The sequence below is a fragment of the Diuraphis noxia genome, unplaced genomic scaffold (genome assembly GCF_037042655.1).
Source record: "Diuraphis noxia isolate RWA-SAM2 unplaced genomic scaffold, SU_Dnox_SAM2 contig0005, whole genome shotgun sequence".
NCBI lineage: Eukaryota > Metazoa > Arthropoda > Insecta > Hemiptera > Aphididae > Diuraphis > Diuraphis noxia.
This window is the reverse complement of record NW_028301715.1, coordinates 48,942,366-48,963,348: the sequence shown is the minus strand read 5'-3', so window position 1 is coordinate 48,963,348 and position 20,983 is coordinate 48,942,366. Positions and strand designations below refer to the sequence as shown.

The following is a 20,983-nucleotide window of genomic DNA, read 5'->3' as shown; positions in this document are numbered from 1 at the left end:
TTATAACGATTAAAACAAAAATAAAAAACTGTAGGTAAACAATCACACACAACTACCTACTTAAATTATATTATACACTTACTAATTTCCTTTTTGTACTTAATACTATTTTGTAGTTTTTTATTTTTATGTATTTTTTTAATTTAAATATATTAAATGTGTTTACAATAAAATACAAGTCAAACGTCAGCCAGTGGCCTTCGCTGCCGAGGCTTATTCTAATAATAATAATAAAAAAAAAAAAATACAACAAGTAATAAGGAGTTTAATAGCTTAGGCTAAAAAAATTATTTTTTAGATATATTATAAATAGGGACCGGATTTAAATTTACTCAAAACCATACAAATATGCTCTAAAAAATAGCCAAAAATGTCCTTAAAAATGCATTTTACCTCAAAAAATGACCTTAAAAAAGCCATTTATATTTATTTTTTGAACAATTTGTTATTTTAATTTGGAATTTATTATTAGAATATATTTATTACTTTATTGAAAAAAAAAAAAAATTGGAAAAATTGGCTTGATGCTGCTATGAAAAAACATACCGGTGGAGTTTACATTTTTTTTTTCAGGTAAAATAAACATACCGGAAGAATTTACATGAAAAAAGGTCTAAAAAGGTCACAATCGGTGGAGTATGGATACATGCGCCCAGTAATTGATATCTAATATAATATATATTGTATATTTTATTTTTATTTTGTATTTTTTAATTAATGTGGCAACGTTGCAAAAAAGTTAGCAGGTAAAAACGTTCTCAATCGTGTTATTAAAAAAGGTACGGCCGATAAGGACCGTTCTCAATCGTGTTCTAACCAGCTCGACGGTATCGATGCAGGTAAACAGGTACCAAACTCATACGAAGCCATACAGTCAGTCCTAAGCCTCAGTAAAAGTGGGAAATGCAATTTTTAATTATTATTTTCTTTAGTTCTTTTGGGTTTCGGTAGACTTTGGTCATAGTCATAGTCATACGCCAACAAGTCCCATTTTTTGGGTCATTTATCACAGGTATATTAAAAATTCGTGCGTGCAATTGAGTTGTACATTTGTACGCGAACGAGTCGCAAAAAAGGTTAAATGTATGCAAATGGGTATCGCCAATTTTATCATAATAATATCGGTGCGTCAATTCCAGACGAAAGTCGACTGTTAACTAACTTGGCGGCTGGCGCCAGCTTTGCCGCGAACAACATTATTTAATTTTTTTTTATTTCTCCCAATCCGGAATTTCCCTAGAACGAGTTACAAATCACGTTTAGAATTTTTTTGTTTTATTTTTAATTTAAATCAGTGGATTGGAGATGATCATAATGATTGATTACGCATGGCTGGCGCCAAATATATTCAACTCGTTTGCATAATAATATTATTATGACGACATACTATAATACTTATAATTCACTGCTAAGCGTTAAAAAACCGTACACAGACAGCCGAAACGTGGTAAATTAAAATTATCTATTATCTATCGTTTTTTTAGTCGAATTAACGTTTTATCCAACATAATCTCGCATTAGATATATTTTAATTCGTGTTTACGCGTGGTATACGATTGTGTTTTTGCAGTGTTTTTCTCATCGTGTCGATCCGAAAGTTTTATTTTTTCAACGTTCATCGAATTTCATAAAAAAAACCGCGTAATACCTATTCACTACAAAAACATTTTATTTATGCTAAACGCGTAAATTATGAATTTCCAATAGAAGAAACATTGTTGACTGTTAGCAATAATAATTACAATCTTTTAGTTCTCACAATGTCGAATAATGGGTGTGTAAGACATTGACAATATTGCAGTATGTGAGGAAAAAACAATAATAATTATTGAATCATTTTAATAATCCAGGCATACGCGTGATATAATATAATAGTTTTATTTGTTCAAGACGCACAACATTCGAGTTCTTCAGTCGGGCAAGTTCAAATAATTCGTAATAAAATAATAAAAGTACCTACCTACCTATTATAAGCATACGGCGTATGATTTCCCAATGGATGGCTACTATTCATACATTTCATATAATATTATATGCTTGATATTGCAAAATATATTTTGAAGGACTTGGTCAAATAATATCGTTTTTCCGGAATCGAGTTCGACTTGTATTATTGACGAATGGAAAAAATCGTATAAAGTATGAAACCACCACACAATGAGTGGCCTAACATAAAATCGTTTTATTTTTCGAGTGAAATTATCATACCATTATGAATCTATTTATTCACTTTGTAATGTGCAAAAAAATAACACTTAAACAATAGGTATGTGTTGAAATAATTATTAACAACAGTGAATTTTAAAATCGTACTTTTTCATCAATGATATAGCCTACTCGTGTGTACCTTTACCATCCGTGTGTCTCTCGTGCACATTTTACAAAAATAGAGTATTTGACAAACATGTTTGTTTGACAGGTGGAAATCCATATTAATATTTCAGGAGGGATATTATATTGTGAGTTTCCCCCTCCAAAAAAAGCATCTCACCATTTCTGCCTATGTAGAATCGATTGTTATACCCAGTCTTGTTAAGTATTCGAATATTCGTGTTTAAATACTTTTTTTGTATTTCCAATACTTACTAAATACTTTTAATAATACTTTTTATTTGTATTTTTATTCTACAATACTAAATACTTTTTTTCATTTTAATGTTCTGCCCCAATTCTATTTTCCGAAATTCTGTAATGGACTGTTTTAGATTTTTTTATTTGAAATGTTATTTTATAATGGTTCTAACTTCTGAGAATTTATAAATAACTAACTTTCCATAATTAATTATGGAAGTATGAACTTAATAAAAAAAAATTCTAATATAAAATTCCAATACTTTTAAAAATATGAAGTATTTAAATACGTATTCTGAATGCATTTGAAAAGTATTCTTAACAAGACTGGTTATACGTCCATATAATATTATAATTGTACGATGAATATGATTGATCACAATATTATACTCAGAGTTATAGTAAATTAAATACTGAAAAACATATTTTTTTTTAAATTTTGTGTTTTTTTTTTTTGGTAGTTTCATAAAAACATCACTAGATGGTCAACTCTGATTTCATAGGCCTGATTCAGCGATCTTCAATATTTAATTCAAAATAAGATAATATTATGTAAGATAGATAAATATTATGTAACATGTCTGATGTAAAAAATATTTCTGTATCATTTTTCTCGAAAACTGTAATTAAGGATCTGTCTACTTAGTAGACTCTACTACGAAGTAAAATTTGATTTTTTTGATTTTTCGTCAAAATTAAAAATTAAAAAAAAAAACTTTTAAGAAACATTAAAACCCTATAATTATACACTTAAGAATCGAGATATCTATTGTAATTATTTTTTTGAATGAATTTTATTCATTTTGGAGGTTGAACATAATTATTATTAATTAAAACTAAAAATATCTTATCTCATTAATGGTTATGAATGGTTTTTTTATTTTTATTAAAAAACACGATACTCGAGTACAGCAATTCCAGTAAATAAAATCATTTCAATATTATTGGCCGTCATTATTATTTAAAAATATTGTTTAAAAAAAGGCCAAATGAGAATGTCTCTATAGTCGTGTTATTGTTACACACAAACTGCGATCATCGGTCTACAACTATTTTACGCGGTTAGGTTAGGTTAGGTTAGGTCTCTAAAACCTCCTCCCCATGGGATCCACCTTGACGTGGTGGGGAGGCTTGCGGGCTCTTAATTGAGTCTTACTAAGCGATCCCGGTCTAAGTTAGACCAAACCCAAGAGTCTTACCTTAACTGGTCGGACAGGTCTGATCCACCTGCAAGCGCCTGCAAACGGACACAGGCGAAGGCAGGCAACACCGATAACAAATCCCCTGGCAGCAGGTAAAATGCAAGTGAAGGAAATCACTCTAAAAACCCAATATGAACGTTTCTAACTGCAATATTTTTACCGCACCAGGGGATTCGGACCCCAGGCTCCGGAAGTAGTGGGTGGATCTGGAGCAAAACCCAGATCCAACGTGGCAGGCCCACTACGGTCGTCATCCAAGCTCCAGTCAACTGGACGGCGGTGGCCCGCTTCGCAAGTGACGTGATGTCGGTCAAGGAGGAGGCCGAGCGGGACAGGCAGTTCCGACAGGGTGTCGCTCCGCCAAGGCGTCGGAGGTGATGGGGACGCACGCTTGGTACGAGTGGGCACGGCTGGGACCGCGCCGTCGGTGGCCGGGCACTAGTCTTTTGCTACGGGGCCTTTCATTTTTCTGATTGGATTACTTGCATTGTCAGGGGCTATGGGTGGGGGACTGTCCCATCCATGCCCCGTTGTAAATTGTAAACCGATCTTGTGAGGGGTTGCGGTTGGGGGATTGTCCCTTCCGCTCCCCATTACCGTTGTTGTATTCGTTTGTTTTTTACTTAAATAAATTATAAATTATGGCGACTTACCACCCGAAGCATAATTGCTTAACGGCAGTTCCGGGTGGTGATACACGGCAATATACGATTACTAGAAAAAAAAAAGGTCTCTAATACCTACAAAATTCAGGCCACGTTAATTATTATAGGACGAGGTCGATGTTGATATAAAATTCGGTAACTTTCGGTTAAAAGTTCAGAGCTACTGTAATGTTTCGTGCGGAAGTTCTCGGACGGACAGCAGTTAGTCAAAAAACGAATAAATATTTTACGCTGTATTATATGATATAAAGTGGTGCTTCGATAATAACTCGACCGGCTTTTTTTTTTAATGAATTAATGAATTTTTTACTTTTGTATTCCAAAAAAATAAAGTTGTTCGAGCACTTTTCGGATTTACGTGGAATATCATGTTTCGGAAACTTGGTTACAATTTTATACTGATCGAAAGACGTCTCGAAATATTTTCTAAAAAAATGTCTGACTATAGTTAATTTTATATTTTTCAAAACCATTGTAAGTTAACTAAAAACTTATCGTTCGAATAATTTTGATTTTGACGTATATGTGTAACATTTTTCAAAATAATTATCACTTTTATTATTTTACAGTCAAATCACTATCACTAGAAAAAAAACTTGGTATCACCTGTACTATATGATCACTCGTTAAAAATGGCATGAAAAATCTGCATTAAGACAAACATTGCTCTTATATGATCAGAATTTGAATATATCCATTTTAAATTAAAATAAAATTGTGTCGAGCATGCTTAGCGAATCCATTATCTGCAGTTTATTCAACAGGTACATATTATTATCTATGCACAGGTCTTCGTGTGGAAATAATTTTAATTCATTATGCTTATTTTTTTTTATTTTTTTTTTTATTGTTATAGCATCAACTACAAGGCTTACAATAATAATATTTTAAGTTAGATTACAATACATAATATATTTACAATAAGTTAAAATTATATTAAATTGTACATTTCAATTTTTTTTAGGAAAGAAATTATTTTTTCTGGATCTGTGTAAGGTCCAATGGCTTCATAAAGGTTATTTGGGATTGTGTGTTCTTTTCTGGCTTGGATAAAAAGTTGACAGCTTATTTTTTAACATAGCACTTTAAGGGTGTCTTTGAGTTAGTTTATTCTTTATCATCATTCCTGCGATTATTGTAATATATTTTATTTATACATATAAATTATGAGCAAATAATTAATTTTCCACACAAAATGTGCATTATATTAATATTCACTGAATACAATTTAATATGGTTGTTTACAAACAATAATGGTTCTTATCATTGCAGAATACCCAATATATTTAAACGTCCAAACTTTTTTGTGAATATGTGATTACATTATTGCAAAGCTTGGATTTTATAGTATGTACTAATTAATATAGAATACAGATTAAAAAAAAAACAGCGTGAGCTATACATTTGTTTGGATTGGACTCCAATTATAAAATTATAATAATTATTCACAAATATTTTTTGCTAATTCGCATAAAATATAATTATAATATATTTATGTTATGTGATATTAAAAATAAAAAAAAGTATGCCATTTACTTTATTCATAATTTATTTTAATAATTTAAATTTTATTTGAATCCATAAAAAAAATTTAAATATAGGTACCCACATTTTTATTCATGTTAAAATCTATTTTAAAGTGTCCAGCGCATTGCGAATGGTCAATAATATCATGAATACATAATATATACCGTGTGTTCACCAATTTAGGGTACACTTAATTTTTCGGCCGGATTATGTTGGAATAAATCAAACTTTTTGAATATTTTTACGTATTTTTTTTTTATTCGTGTTGTAAATAAGATTAACATAATATGGATATAAAATCATTTAATTGAAATTGATAATAACTGTATACGTAAAAATATTCAAAAAGTAACCTATAATAAATAATCATAAATGGTCTTATGCATTTTATATTGAATTGTAAAAATGTATTATTTATTAAAATTTGAATGGCTCTCCTTCAGTCAATTTTGGTTTTAGAGCCATGGTTAATTGGTCAAAATGACTTAAAAAAATTAGTCTATCCGAAAGTTAGGTTAGGAAAAATACCGGTCGCTATTAAAAAAAAAAACAAGTTGCGTTACCCATGCGCGTATCGAGAGGGTTAAAAATTTGAAATTTATTTGAATATGTGTATTTATATACCACTAGCGTGTAAAAACAAATTTGATTTATTCCAACATAATCCGGCCAAGAAATTCAGTGTTCCCTAAATTGATGAACACACGGTATATGTATATTATATATATTGAGTAGAATATTTTGTCGTTCATTCATACGTAGTTTTTTTTTAATTGTGAACTGAATATATTTTAATTTTTGCAATTTTTTTATTTTTTTTTTATATATATATATCTTTAGAACATAATATTATAGCACTTTTTTTATTAAGAATTTTTAGGTCATAATATTATAGCGCCAGTACGGTTTCGACCATCATCGCGAGAGCACGTGCCTTATCGCGCTCCGTATTGACAACGTCTATATTTAATGACCGTAGTTTGATCGTTATTACGCAACACGTCATATTTAATGGGTGTGTAACATCGCGGACCGTTTCCCATCTATTAATATGGCATCGCTTCAATCACTTCCTGCAACGAATTCTAAACGACACTTGTCTTCGCACTCCAGCTCTCCCAAGCGTGAGAAAAAAACCAAACCTTCACCTCACCAAATCGATTCGTTGTTCTGTCAACGGCCGATTATGTACCTCTAACTCCAATGATTCCCCCTCAAAATATCCTTTGTTCAAAATGTGCCACGTTAAAAATATTCCAATAAAAAATATCCTAAGTTAGCTAACCAGGGGCGGCCAACAATGTATGTAGAATTTTAGTAATTTATGGTTATCTCATTTTTGCTATTTGTATATTATGCCGCATAATCAGGTACTATTAGAACTTACAAATATATTACAATTATGTAGACCTTTGAGAAACAAAAATTGAAAAATACATGTCTGGTGGGTGAGCTAACCGTTAAAAAAAAGAAAGTTAACGAGAAGTTGGACAGACGATTATAAGAAGTGGTTCTTAACTATGAACATGTTACTATACTTAAGTACCTATTTAAAAGGTATATTGCGTGTAATTTTTCATTAAAAAAAAAAAATCTTTATTATGTATGGCATGTGTAATTTATTTATGTATAATTTTTCAATTTAAAAAAATGTGTTTTATATATATTTAATTTAAAAAATAATGTTAATTTTAAATTTTAATATAATCCCTACGATGATATACATATAGAAGTTGAAATATACAATGCCAAAAACGATAAAAATTTAATTTAAATTTATAAAATTATTTAAAAAAAAAAAACAAAAAATATAAATATGAATTAAGAGATGATATTATTGGGGATATTTTGTATATAGGATATTTTCAACGTAGGATATTTGTAACGTGGGACATTTTGAACGAGGTTCACTTTGAGGGTGCACCAAATCAAATGCTACGGAGCGTGAGTAACTTCCGCTGAGCAAAACCGTACACCGAATTCCATTCATATGCCAGCGATTTACGTAGGTAAAGAACAACATCAGAAACTTTTCCGAGTTTCGCAAAAAATTAATACACCTCATGGGTGTCAATGATTTTTTGTGTAAGTCTACACCGTCTTATTTAATAATTCGGGCCAATAGTCACCGTACCTTCGCCTACCTTTTCAAACCATCCAATAAGCAGTTGCTCGGAATTTCATACCTTCCGTCCCCATTGCATGCGCTACTTTAAGGTAGTAATTCACAATATCCATCATACCACTATTTTAACCGATGTATCCGATGCCCTGGTGGTGAAAGGACACTCTGTTATATACGCGTGATTAATATTTAAAAAATAATCAACGTCCATTATCCCTTTTCCACTGCGAATCGGTGCTTAAGGATAATAACCGCGATATCTTCAACATATCAACATTGCTCCATTCAATCGTAGTCATTTATAAAAACGGCACGCCAAAATTAATGATCCACCTCAATGTTTTAAATGCCGAGCATATTATGGTCATACCCGCAATTACTGTTGTCACCTTGCATCTATAGATGCGTCAAATGCGGCGACGACCATCCATCCACAGTGGACTGCACTAAAGACCGGTCACTTCCGGCCAAATCTGTTCTGTGTTCTATAGTGATAACATAGCCTCATACAAAGGATGCCAACTCGCAAGAAATTAATCCAAGCAAATAAAAAAAATAAAAAAACCGAAAATGCTAGAACCTCAAAGGCAAGAAGCTCGTACTCGTCGTCACTGCAACAACACCAAAGTGGGTCCGACTTACTCCAATCTAACTTCAGGGCAACCAACTAACATTATTTATGATAATACTAGGTATATCTACATTTCTGACAGAAATAAAAATCTCCTCTCTACTCTCCCTTCTTACCGTCCAAATAAACAAACTCACAAATTATACCAACAATTACATTCAACCTGTTTATATTGCAATTTGTAATCCAAACATCCTTATCTGTATATTACCGTTATTGCTATTATTATATACTTTGGTTTTTTTTTCCTATTCTGTACACTCAATATTATGATCTATTATCGTATTGTTAATCTAACTACAATGTATATTATAATAATTTCCGAGCTTTAATAGTCGATACTAAAAGCCAGTAAAAACAAATATATATATAATAGCGCACTTTTCAGTTGTTTTTAGTGCTATAAAATCCGATCCCTGATTAATATTAGGCTAATATATTTGGGTGACAAAAGTATCGTTCATGAAATCGGAGTGCTGAACTATTAATTTTGATATTATTGACAGTATACAGAATACTGCAACCTGCAAATGCAACAAAATAAAACCGTTATTCGTGACGCCGGAAGTGCAGCATGCAATCATATTATGTAAATGCAACGTTTTAAATGGGCTTAGACTATGAACCTGAACAGACTGAGAACAAATGAATAGTGCCTATTGCAAAATGTATGCCATAATAATATTATTATCGGGTCGGCGCTTTGTGGGTTATTATAATTTATATAATACTGCGCACATTACATATATATATTGTGTATGACATGCCTTTGAATCTCGTAATCATTTTTCTTACCACATACGCGGTTGCTGTCGAGCTGATGAATTGAAACCCACAGAAAGGATCGGAGTGCTTTAATAATGTTTTGTATTCAATTTCGAAATATTATACGTTTCTACAGCGGAAATAGTTTGATATGCAGACATATTATGGTGGTGATGAAATATTGATGCAGATAATTATTATCAAAAGTGTCAACTTAACAAAAAATAAAATAATACAAATGTTCAAAAAGTCTTATACCAGTCAGATCACTGTACAGACATTTAAGCCACATATTGAATAAATCGGAAAAAAATAGTTTTATTTATATCAATAACCATGAAATTAGAGCTCTATCCAAGTTGACTACACACAAAAAACAATATAGGTAAACATGTTTTAGATTATTCAGGTCCATTCTGTTTCATTGCAGCATTTAAAAAAATATACATTTTATAACGTTAATAAAAATTCTAACCGTGTAATAAACAAAAAAATCTATTGCCGTAAATTGGTCACTAGGTGAACTCTGATTTTGAGTATTTTTAAAAGTTGTAAAAAATTATGTAAGTATGTAGAATTTTAAGTTTTTTTAATTTGCATTTAATATTTATTGAGAACCTCGTATGACTCATGTATCTCATCACAAGGTTCGGTTTAAGGGATACATTAATTTTATATATATCTTACGTGAATTTAATCTAAATCAATAAATAAACAGATTATTATTATGTTCAACGTTGATTTTTACGTATAATATTGCAATTGAATTCAATCGACATGATATTGTCTACCTACTGTTAAATAACATTTTTCTTTATTTTCAGACGTATTATTATCTTATTATGTTTATTATTATACGAATCATTTTTATTGTGCTGGAGCTATTGAGAGCTTATTATCGGTGTTATAGAATCCGGATGGAAGATTTCATTTTCAACGTGCGAGTTGTTACAACCGTAATAATTGATTTGAATTTTTTTTTTTTTTTTTGGGGGGGGGGGCGAATAGAAATTTACTGCCAAAAACGTGTACGAACAGAAATACCATCGTTGGCATAATTATGGAGCCGGTCAATCAATTACTATAGAAACTATTGTAGATGAAACTCATATCAAATTAGTGCTTACTCTCGGAATAATTATTCGATTAAATTTCAAAGATAACTGGATGATTTCTAATAGTCATAGTTGAAAATTATTCGTATACATTTTTATTTGAATGATTGTAAAAAAAATCATTCGAATAAATATCTTGAAACAATTTACCACAGCTCTGGTATTTGGTAACCTAAACTCTGTTGTTGAAAATGAAAATGACTCCTGTTATCAAACATTATAAATTATGATAATATAACATAATTGATATTTTGTGTGTGTGTATATACTCACGTCGAATAACAGGAAACTGTGTAATGGAAGTTATTTTGAAGTAGCTATTTATTTTCAATCAAATTTTGTTTTGCCTACACGTGTAAGTAGTATAGGTACACACGTGCTCCTATAATAACACTCAGGTCACTTACCGTAACGAGGACATTTCGATTTTTCGAACGCGTTACATTATGATATTATGTAATGCAATTTTATTGAATATTCCAATATTATTGTGATGGAATTGCTTAGACAACGCTTTTCACCTAAAAAATATAATATTCTTGCCGAAAAACGATTCTTCAAAAAGCTACAGCTGTGCTTGTTGCCATGTCGTTACAACTTACACTTAATTTCAAAACTTTATGTTTGTTAAAAAAAAAAAAAAAAAAACCATCAATGTAATGACATATTAACTAACTGTTTATTAACAATGTTGTGTTTAGTAATAATTACAATCATTTAGTTCTCAGTCTCAAATATTTGTGTATTTTACAAGATATCGACAATATTTTATGTGAAAAAAAAAACAATAATTTTCACTACATTATTTTTAATTCATGCAAAGTGTGTCTTATTCTAAACAATTTAAAAAAAAAAACTAATTAACACTTATTTATGTAATAACTTATAACATTTTTTCGACAAAAATAAAATATACAAAACGGAGACGAAGCAAAAAATAAAAATAAAAATGCGTCACTCGTCATCTGCTATATATATATATATACGAGTATAAATGTATAATAATTATAATTAGTGTTTGAACTATGAAACATTTCACTATGTGATGAAATATTTGAAAACAACGTAAACATAGAAATTTCCTAATACAAATAAATTATATTTACGATTATGATTATCTATCATTAATAACCTGACCAAAAAGAACCATCACTATAATGAGTAATTTATTATTTCATGAAATGTTTCACAATTTTAAATTTCATGAAATTTTCAAACACTAATAATAACATGGTGGCTTGGTCGTACGCTCAACCACGGAAACGCTCTGAGTGTACGTACCGGCTGGTGTTGCTAAAAACCGGATGGGTGACCACCCACGTTTTTAGTAACACCTAACCTTTCCACATATACAAAAAACGTTTCCAACCAACCACTCCACATACAGTATCAGGTTAATGACTTAAGTAATTGAAGCCTCAATTCTAAAAAACAATAATATGTATTACTCGATCTTAATTTTATCGCATACATTTTGTATCTTAATTGACATCAAATATCTACAAAAATTAGCTCAATAACTTTATATGAAAAGAATAATATATGAAACTGAGCCAGTGATACATTTTTACACGTTACTACAGTTTTGTTTATTGTAAATTAATAATAATTAATCTATGTTTGTCATATTATAGTTTTAAAGTCGTTATGTACATCATATTTAATTATTTCGTCTTTTTCATACATATTTTCACAGCATTGAAAATATTATATTTTTCAAAACAAAAAAAAAAAATTGATAAAACAGTTAAACATTACATAACTAACATCATAATATCATAGTGAGTATATTATCATCAAGTACGAAACGTTTATTAGTTTTCTAAGAATTTATGGTCTGAGCGAACGGAGGGGAAAATGTATGGTTTTAATATAATATATCGAAACTAGGTATACGTATAAAATACCATGTAAAATTTTTTTGTACTGACTATTATATTATATAAACTATCGTGAATTATAATATTGACTTATTTATTTGTCTGTATTTTTTATTTTCAGCACATCGATATATGCATTCACAAAGGCATCTCCACTTCCGGCGCCTTTCACGCAGCCGACATGAAATATAAAACCTATAGTGTGATTAATTTTTTTTTATAAAATATAAAATAAACAATCGAATGTGATTTTTTGTGAACTATTAAGTATAAAACCGCGTGTGATCTTTTTGTGTGCGTAAAATATGAAATATAAAATCGAGTGTGATCGTAATTTAATTAAAATATTAAACAGTGTCGTGACAACTCAAAATTCTACCTAAAAAACGCAGTACGTGCAACAGGTGTTGTAGTGCGACTACGCTCACACGCATCAAACTTTTTTTTTAATATTAAATTAATTCAGAGTTTCACAAATAGTAGACATCCTTTAGGCAGCAGAGTATAATATTATGAATATGTGTCCACGTCATGTTTTTTTTTTTTTTAATAAAATTTAACAATATTGTGATATGATAAAATTGCGGAAACGAGTAGAGTGGTGTTCTGAAACAACTGCACTCGAATAAAACCATATGATGTCATAATAATAATATTATTAACCTGCGGAGTGCACTGCATATTATTATTCGTGTTCATATGTTATTTTCTAATTTCACACGATAAAGTCGATAAACGGGACAAAACAATAAATACTTTATATCACAATGGCATGTCGAGAAAATATTCCGTTAAAAAAAATCCTTTAAAAACGTGTAACACTGAATATAATAATTATATAGGTAATAATAATATGTGGGTTACCGTTAAATTATTATGTTACACTAATATAGGTAGGTAATAAGTTCGGGAAAAATCGACGACAGTGAGCCAATTTGGATGGGTCTGGAGCTATTAGCGCCCCCTCCCCCCAGTTTTGAAAATGGCACCTTCGCACCGTTTTTGGACTAACCGGAAAAATAAGGGGCTTCGGTACTCGCAGATTTTTTATTGAAATTTCGCCACTGGTGGCTCGCAACGTACCGTCGTCGTACCGTCGTTGTACCGTCGACGCCGTCCACTAACTGCTGTTGTTGCGGCCACAGCAGCGGCACGCCGAAGTCGGCGTAACGCGGCCGGGCGGCCGCCGTGGACGACTGATTCGCCGTGGACGAGTGGTTCGCCGCGGTCGGACAGCCGCCGCCGTCGGCCACCGAGGACGAGGGCGTCCGGCCGAGCTGTTCGTGTAGGGCCATGATGTACGTCTGGGCCATCTGGAGCGTTTCGAATTTGGACAGCTTGCGCTCGTCGTCGGCGGCTGGCACGACGCCCCGGAGCCGGTCGAAAGCTTCGTTCAAGCCGTTCATGCGGCGCCTCTCGCGCGCGTTCGCCGCCAACCGCCGGCGCTTCCTGCTACCCGTCGCGTCAACCGTCGCGCCACCGCCTCCGAAACTCTTATCGCTACCGCCGCTTGCCGACGCCGTCGACCGACGATCATTCGACTGTTCCTCCGCGACGGCGACTGCGGTCGCGTAGCCGTAACCACTGTCATCGTACCACTGCAGACTCGCGGAGGCTCCGCCGAAAGGGTCGTCGAACGCGTCGCAAAAGTGTTGCAACTGATACGCGACGTCTGGTGTCCTCAACATGACGCCTGACCGAACCGCACCGTTGTTTTTTCGCCGTCAACAACAACAACAACCAATAACAATATTAATGACGATGACGAGGATATCGCGATGCGTACACGTCGACCTACTCGAACCGTATACCAGAAAACCGGTGCGCGGTCTCCGTTATATATAGGTTATCGCGTGGTAATCGTCCGCCCTGACGCGAGGGGCGGATCCCAAGACTACGGTTCGATAGGAGCAACCGGGTCGAACTGCTACTATTATATTATTATATACATATATTCATATATAGGTACAACAACAATATTATATACAGAGTGATTCACCAATCATATGTTCAACCCCCTTCCCTCCTCCATATAATTATTCATTCGCTAATGGGACGTGGTTATTCAAATTCTGATTTTCGGAGTATTTGAATGTTTTTACTAAAATACAAAATTTGGAAATCCTCGAGATATAATATGTACGCATATGTACCTACCTACTATTACTCTAAGAATTTGACGAAAATATTTCGATGTATCCAATAATTCAAAATTCGTACATCGTAAGTAGTGTAATTTTTCAGTTATTAAAACGTAAAATTTTTACAAAAATAGAAACTATGTATACTTAATGAGGTCCGACTAAATACATACAATACTATATACTTGGATAAACTTTTCACGATTCATAAAATATATCGCGATTGATTATAACATTAAGTATCGACGTGTTATAATAATCACCATAGACCCATATGTGCGGAGTGCAGATCCCCTTATTAGTACGCAAAGTTGTAAGACTCAAGAACTACTCGTTCGAATTTGAATTTTATTTATTTATTAAAAAAAAAATTACCCGCTACATAATTTACAATTGTAAAGGAGAGTTGCCATCTGAAAATCAGAAGTTTGTATATATTATCTCCACGGGACACTTCAAAAAAAAAAAAAAAAATAACTAAAACAAAAAACTCGAAGATTTTAAAATTTGGCCTTCGAGTTCCAAAAATCAGACTTGGAATATGCATTACTGCCTTATTGAAATGCTAGTAATCGTCCCGTATGCGAGCTCGCCGCCGATCTCTGTAGTCGTCTCTTTCCCAGAGGGTAGACGATCAGTGGTGGGTAGCTGTTGTAACGGTGGTGGAGGAGGGGGTGGTTTATGGAGTGGTGCGACGGCGCCCGGCGTGCTCTCGTCGTCGTCGTACCTACACACCGCCTACCCGCGTATATTATTATGATGATATATATCAATCTGAATGTATATACTCCCGACCCTGCCCCCCGATATACATAATAATAATAATAATTATATATTTTTTTATTGTTATACGCTCGCGCGAGTGTGCAATAAACAATAAATCGTTTAGTTTTGATTCGATTCGCGACCCGACCGATTTGCGTCTTCTTTATTACACCCGCGCCTACTAATAACAACTATATAGGTAGGTACCCCGTCTAAGCTTACCGTTTTCGTCGTAAATATCGGCTATTTCATGTCTGCAGACAATCTAGTACAGCAGTGCATTATTAAATCGCCGTTTTCACAGGTTCCTTACTTATAATATTATGTCATGATAACAGTTATATAGCTGTCCCGTCCGTCGTTGCCCGGGCCAAACATTTGTATTTTCTACTTATTTCCCATACATTATTATTATACACTTATAATTTTCCGAGTACCATTATTGAAATATAATTAATGTAAAATATTACTAAATCACCGAAATTGTCAAAATTTACGAAATATGTAAAAAAAAATCGAGAATTTTACAAAGTACGTAAAAATATGTATTTATGACGAAATATGTAAAAATATGTCTTATTTTATTGTAAATCACGTGAAACGAATTTATCATTTGCAATAATTAATTTATGATGTTTTACTAAAAATATGTATTTACATACAAATACCAGCCCTAGTGATGACCCACTGACCTCGAAAGCCAACGGTTCTACCCGAGAATTTATCGTTTGTTCTAACAGACGCATTTGATCATTATTCTCTAAGGGGACGTAACACAATATGAAAAACATACAGTCATATTAAAAATATTTATAGTGTATAATATGTCTTATTATCAAATCCGTCAATATTAAATTATATCTAAAAGAAAAATACGATTTATAGATGAATAGGCACTAAACATAGTAAAAACCTTCTAACAATGAATAATTTATTCTAAACTTTAACTATCTTTGAATTTTAGAACATTAAGCCATTCGGCGTTATACATATTTAATTATAATTGTTTATTTTAGTAATAACTAACTTTGGTCATTAATTATGTACGATTTTTAATTTAACTTGAACTATATATATATTTTTTTTTTAATTACATTATGTTACAATAACATTATATGTAAACATTCTAAGATTAATAATAGGTTTAGATAGTTTTCAGACGTGGATCTTTGCGTTGAGTTTAAACCCTAAGGCGTTGGGTATCTTTCGCTATAATCCCAGCCCAACCAGTTTAGGGAACTATAAACATCTGGAATTTTATCATTTTCTGCATACGTTTGAACGATTATATGATGTCTTTAGGGATAAAATAATGTATTTAAATTTCACAAAAAAAAAAAATTGTTACACACCTATCGAATTTTTCTGTAATTATTCATCTGAAAATCTAAAGACGTTTTGAAAACATCATAGAAAAAACTACAAAACTTTCCATTTTTTTTTTTATATAATACACTAATAGACATCTTGAAAAAGGTTAAATTTATTTTAAAAAAGTTACAAGGCTAAACCTAACCAAATTAGACAATCACTGAAATATTATTCGTATAACAAAAAGTTATTATGCCTGAAAGTTATGCTCCCTTTGTCTATAATTATCGTTACAATATTTTACTCTGCCAAACTAATAGGCATGTATCACACCAGTACCTGGCTATTTATTTTATATATAATTAATTTCCATTAAGCGGGCAAAGACCTTTAATTAAAACGTTTAATATTTTACCCAGGACCAAAAGAAAATATCTAGGTCGACGTATTAGAAAACTGCTTAGATCCGAAGGCATGCGTAGGTGAATAATTATATGGGAGTTTAGTAGTCGTAACAACCGTCGTGGATCACTACCATAACATTGTTAATATTGATTGTTGTGCCTATATCTGTCTTGCATGTGTACCGACATTGTTAGAACTAACCATTGTACGTCCCCGTTGGTACGATCGATTTAGTTAAGCCATAAATATGATAAAAGAAAATTTAAATTTAGCTCAAAGAGTACACAAATGTTCCGTCTAGACATAGATGTGTACAGATCGAATTTTGAAATAAATAAATTGTACTACTCAAGAGCCCTTCGCCCGACAGACGAAAAAAATAATCTTACAGCCATTTGAATGTTTACGTTGTTATTACATAATTACATAAATGAATCAGAGCCTTATTTATGGGGACTTGGGGGGGGAGGAGGATTCAACCTCAGGCACCGACATAATTAGGGTCCCCGTGTATCACAACTGTTTTATAGTCATACAAGATTTATTTAGATCAATCAATAACAAATAATTAAATTACTTATAGACTTACGGAATAATTTATTTATATAGTTTAAAAATTAAAATCGAATTAAAAAAAAAAAAAAAAAATGGAATTTGTCCCCAACCCTAAAATTCTTAAGTAAATAGTATGGGGTCTGAAGTAAATAGTATAGAAATATATTTATCTTTCAAATTTTAAAAGAACATATTACATTATAATATACCTACATTGTATATCTAAGTTAGGAATATTATTTAATATTATTTAACCATCATCGTTAAATCTTCTTTCATCTCTATTGTCTTGAATGTGTTTTGTTTCATCGAATTTTTTTCATATTGCTATGAACACTAATACTCGATAGTTATCGAAAATATTGTCGATGGATTCTAATTAACTATGATTTCGTATTACCTTTTATTTTTATTTGTCATACCTACTATAAATTATAGCGTTGAACAGGATTTGAAAAATGTTCAAAGTATTAAATCGTAATCCGTACGAAAACCGATATGGTGTTGTGGTTTCTTAAAGAATGACCTAAATATAATCGATAAATAATTTGCACACAAAATGGATTTCGAAATAGTTTAGAAACTTTAAAAAAGCCCGAACGAAACTTAGGAGTAAATGTCGTATATTATATTATTGTTGCAACAGTTTGTTTTAGATTTGAGATTTGTTTTCCAATGCGCGTGAACGCGTTTATTACATTTCCTCGTCTATAAATTGTATAATATATAAGTGTGTATACTGTGTATATAAGGGTGTCCAATGGAGATCTGTCAAATGAAATAACTTTTGTTCTAATCCGTATTTTTTGAAAATTTCTTTTAAATATAATTTATAGACACTGACGCTATATTTTTAGGGTCAATTTTTTATTTTTTTATACTGAAAATAAAAAGCTTAAAAATTGATACAATTTTTTTTCGAAATATTCAATATAGCCAATTTGTAAATCTGATTTTCAGAAAAATGTATATGGTACAAACACTTATTTGAAGTCAAGTGGCTGATTTTTCACAATTTTTTAAAATATCAATATTTTCGTTAGGTAAATTACGAGTACGATCTAGTTTATGTTAGATACATTTTAATTTCAAAAAATATTTTATATGAACATTCTATAGGTTCATGTTAAAATCTAATTCATTTTTTATTGTATCAACTGTTTTATTTTAATAATATTATTTGGTCAATAAACTTATTTTTTAATAATATTTAAATTGATATTTAAAAAAATCAGCCATTCGACTCTAATAAGTATTTTTACCATATGAATTTTCCTGAAAATCAGATTTACAAATTGGCTATATTGAATATTTTGAAAAAAAATTTTTATAAATTTTTAAGTTTTTTCAGTATAACAAATAAAAATGTATTCCAAAAATATTGCGCAAGTGTCTATGAATTATATTTGATATAAATTTTTAAAAAATATTGATTAGAACAAAATTTATTTCATTTATCAGATCTCCGTAGTGGGACACTGTATTATATTATTATGTATATTTTGGTGTTCGCGTTCACTGAAAAAATAGGATAACATATATAATATTTTGTTGTTACTTGAAATTTGTTCCATATCGGAAAATTATACGAATAGCGGAGACTTATGTTTAACAACAAGTTGTCGGTACACACTTATTTCCACATAAAATCGCTTTTCCACTGAAGTGTTCGACATGCCACGAGGATATAATATAATAATAGCCCGCGATAGGTATATGATATTATATGTATAGACGTCGATGTACCTGCACTGAACCGTCTTGAGATGGTATACATATATAGGTAGGTAATACTAGTATTTTCGGAGCTCCGTAACAACACAAATTGAATTTTTGTTATTATTGTAAACAGCAATTTTCACATTCCCCTTGCACCTACCTGTGTGAAACATTACATCGGATTGTACATAAAACCTATATACCTACTTCTGATCTTCGAACCATTATCCACTAATCGTCTCGCATCGTCTATAACATAATATGTATATATATAAATATATAATATTATTATATACTGCCAATGACGTAAAATACAATATTAATCGTTTTATAGTAAGTATTACAGACGTAACTATTAAATTATATAATATATACCTAATAGACCTAATATATGAGTGTACCTAATTTTGTTAGCTTTTCATTCGCAAATAAATCGATTATTTTCAAGAAACTTACACATCCTGATTACGAACAACGTTCACAATTTAATTATACGCAATATCTTAAACACTTGCCTTATAGGCACCAAACGAACACAATATAATATTTGGTTCTGAATCATTTTTATGGTATTTCAATGTAGTAATATCAATCCAACCATCGTGGGCGCCCGCAGAGAGGAGCCAGTGGGTCCCATCGCACCCACTGAGATTTTTCAATAAACAAAAAAATTATCATATTATATTATAATATATTCATAAAAACACAACGAGATAATTATCCAAGTAATAATATAAATGACTGTTTTAGATAATCTTTATTTTTTCCCTATTTAGATTCCATAATAATGTCAATTAGTGATAGATTTTCTGATGAAAATTTAAAATCATTTTCATTATTTAATTTATACCAGAAAAAAAAATGATAAAAATGAATATTGAAGAGTTCAGTGAAATAGTTCAATCTATCAATAACTTATATGAACCTCTTCTTGATAATTTTGAAGAAGAAGCAATAACTTGGTTATGATGGCTAAAAAAACCATGTGATCCAAGTACAAAAATAATTGATTTACTAGAAGAATCTAAATACTATCCTGCTGTAAATACAGCTTTACAAATAGCCATTACATTACCAGCAACTTCCTGTTCAGTTGAAAGAACCTTTAGGTACCTAACATATTATTATAAATCATATTTTGTATTAATTATTTAATATTGATTATAATTATTATCTATTTTAGTGCTTTGCGTCGTATCAAAACATGGTAAGATCTACAATGTCCAATATGAGGTTAAGCAGTTTGGCTCTAATTCACATCCACAAAAATAGATTTGACGATACATTATTTTTTGAAAATCTCAAAACCGATGTTATGAATCATTTTGGACTAAATGTCAGACGTTTATCATTACTATTTGATCCATAATTCATATAATATTATTAATAATTTATAATAGGTATACCTAATATATTGTATTGTATTAGGTATAATTTATGTTATTTTACATTTTTTGCATTAAATTTGGAGTTATGTTTATATAATAATGTAAATATATGTATATATATAACATGCATTTCAATTTGCACCCACTGAGCTGATTTCCTGCGGGCGCCCCTGCCAACCAAAATATTATATAGATTAAAATCGAGTAAGTATTCCACT

The 20,983-nt window shown here is 31.2% G+C and overlaps 1 protein-coding gene, 1 long non-coding RNA gene and 1 pseudogene across 2 annotated transcripts; 2 read left to right on the top strand and 1 right to left on the bottom strand.

The window, feature by feature from the left end:
• Window positions 1–3,683: 3,683 nt before the first annotated feature.
• Window positions 3,684–4,477, top strand: LOC149055457 (uncharacterized). Its single transcript, XR_016192057.1, has 2 exons — window positions 3,684–3,865; window positions 3,942–4,477. It is a non-coding gene; the product is annotated as an uncharacterized LOC149055457 (long non-coding RNA).
• A 6,867-nt stretch (window positions 4,478–11,344) lies between these two features.
• On the bottom strand, window positions 11,345–14,267 carry LOC149055456 (uncharacterized). The gene has a single exon (XM_089229782.1). The coding sequence runs from the start codon at window positions 14,167–14,169 to the stop codon at window positions 13,489–13,491; it is 681 nt and encodes a 226-aa protein (XP_089085908.1). The 5' UTR covers window positions 14,170–14,267; the 3' UTR covers window positions 11,345–13,488.
• A 5,980-nt stretch (window positions 14,268–20,247) lies between these two features.
• Window positions 20,248–20,746, top strand: LOC149055455 (uncharacterized; annotated as a pseudogene).
• The last annotated feature ends 237 nt before the right edge of the window (window positions 20,747–20,983 follow it).

Coding starts and splice junctions, on each gene's coding strand:
- LOC149055456 (XM_089229782.1), bottom strand. CDS start 14,169: ATGTTGAGGACACCAGACGTCGCGTATCAGTTGCAACACTTTTGCGAC.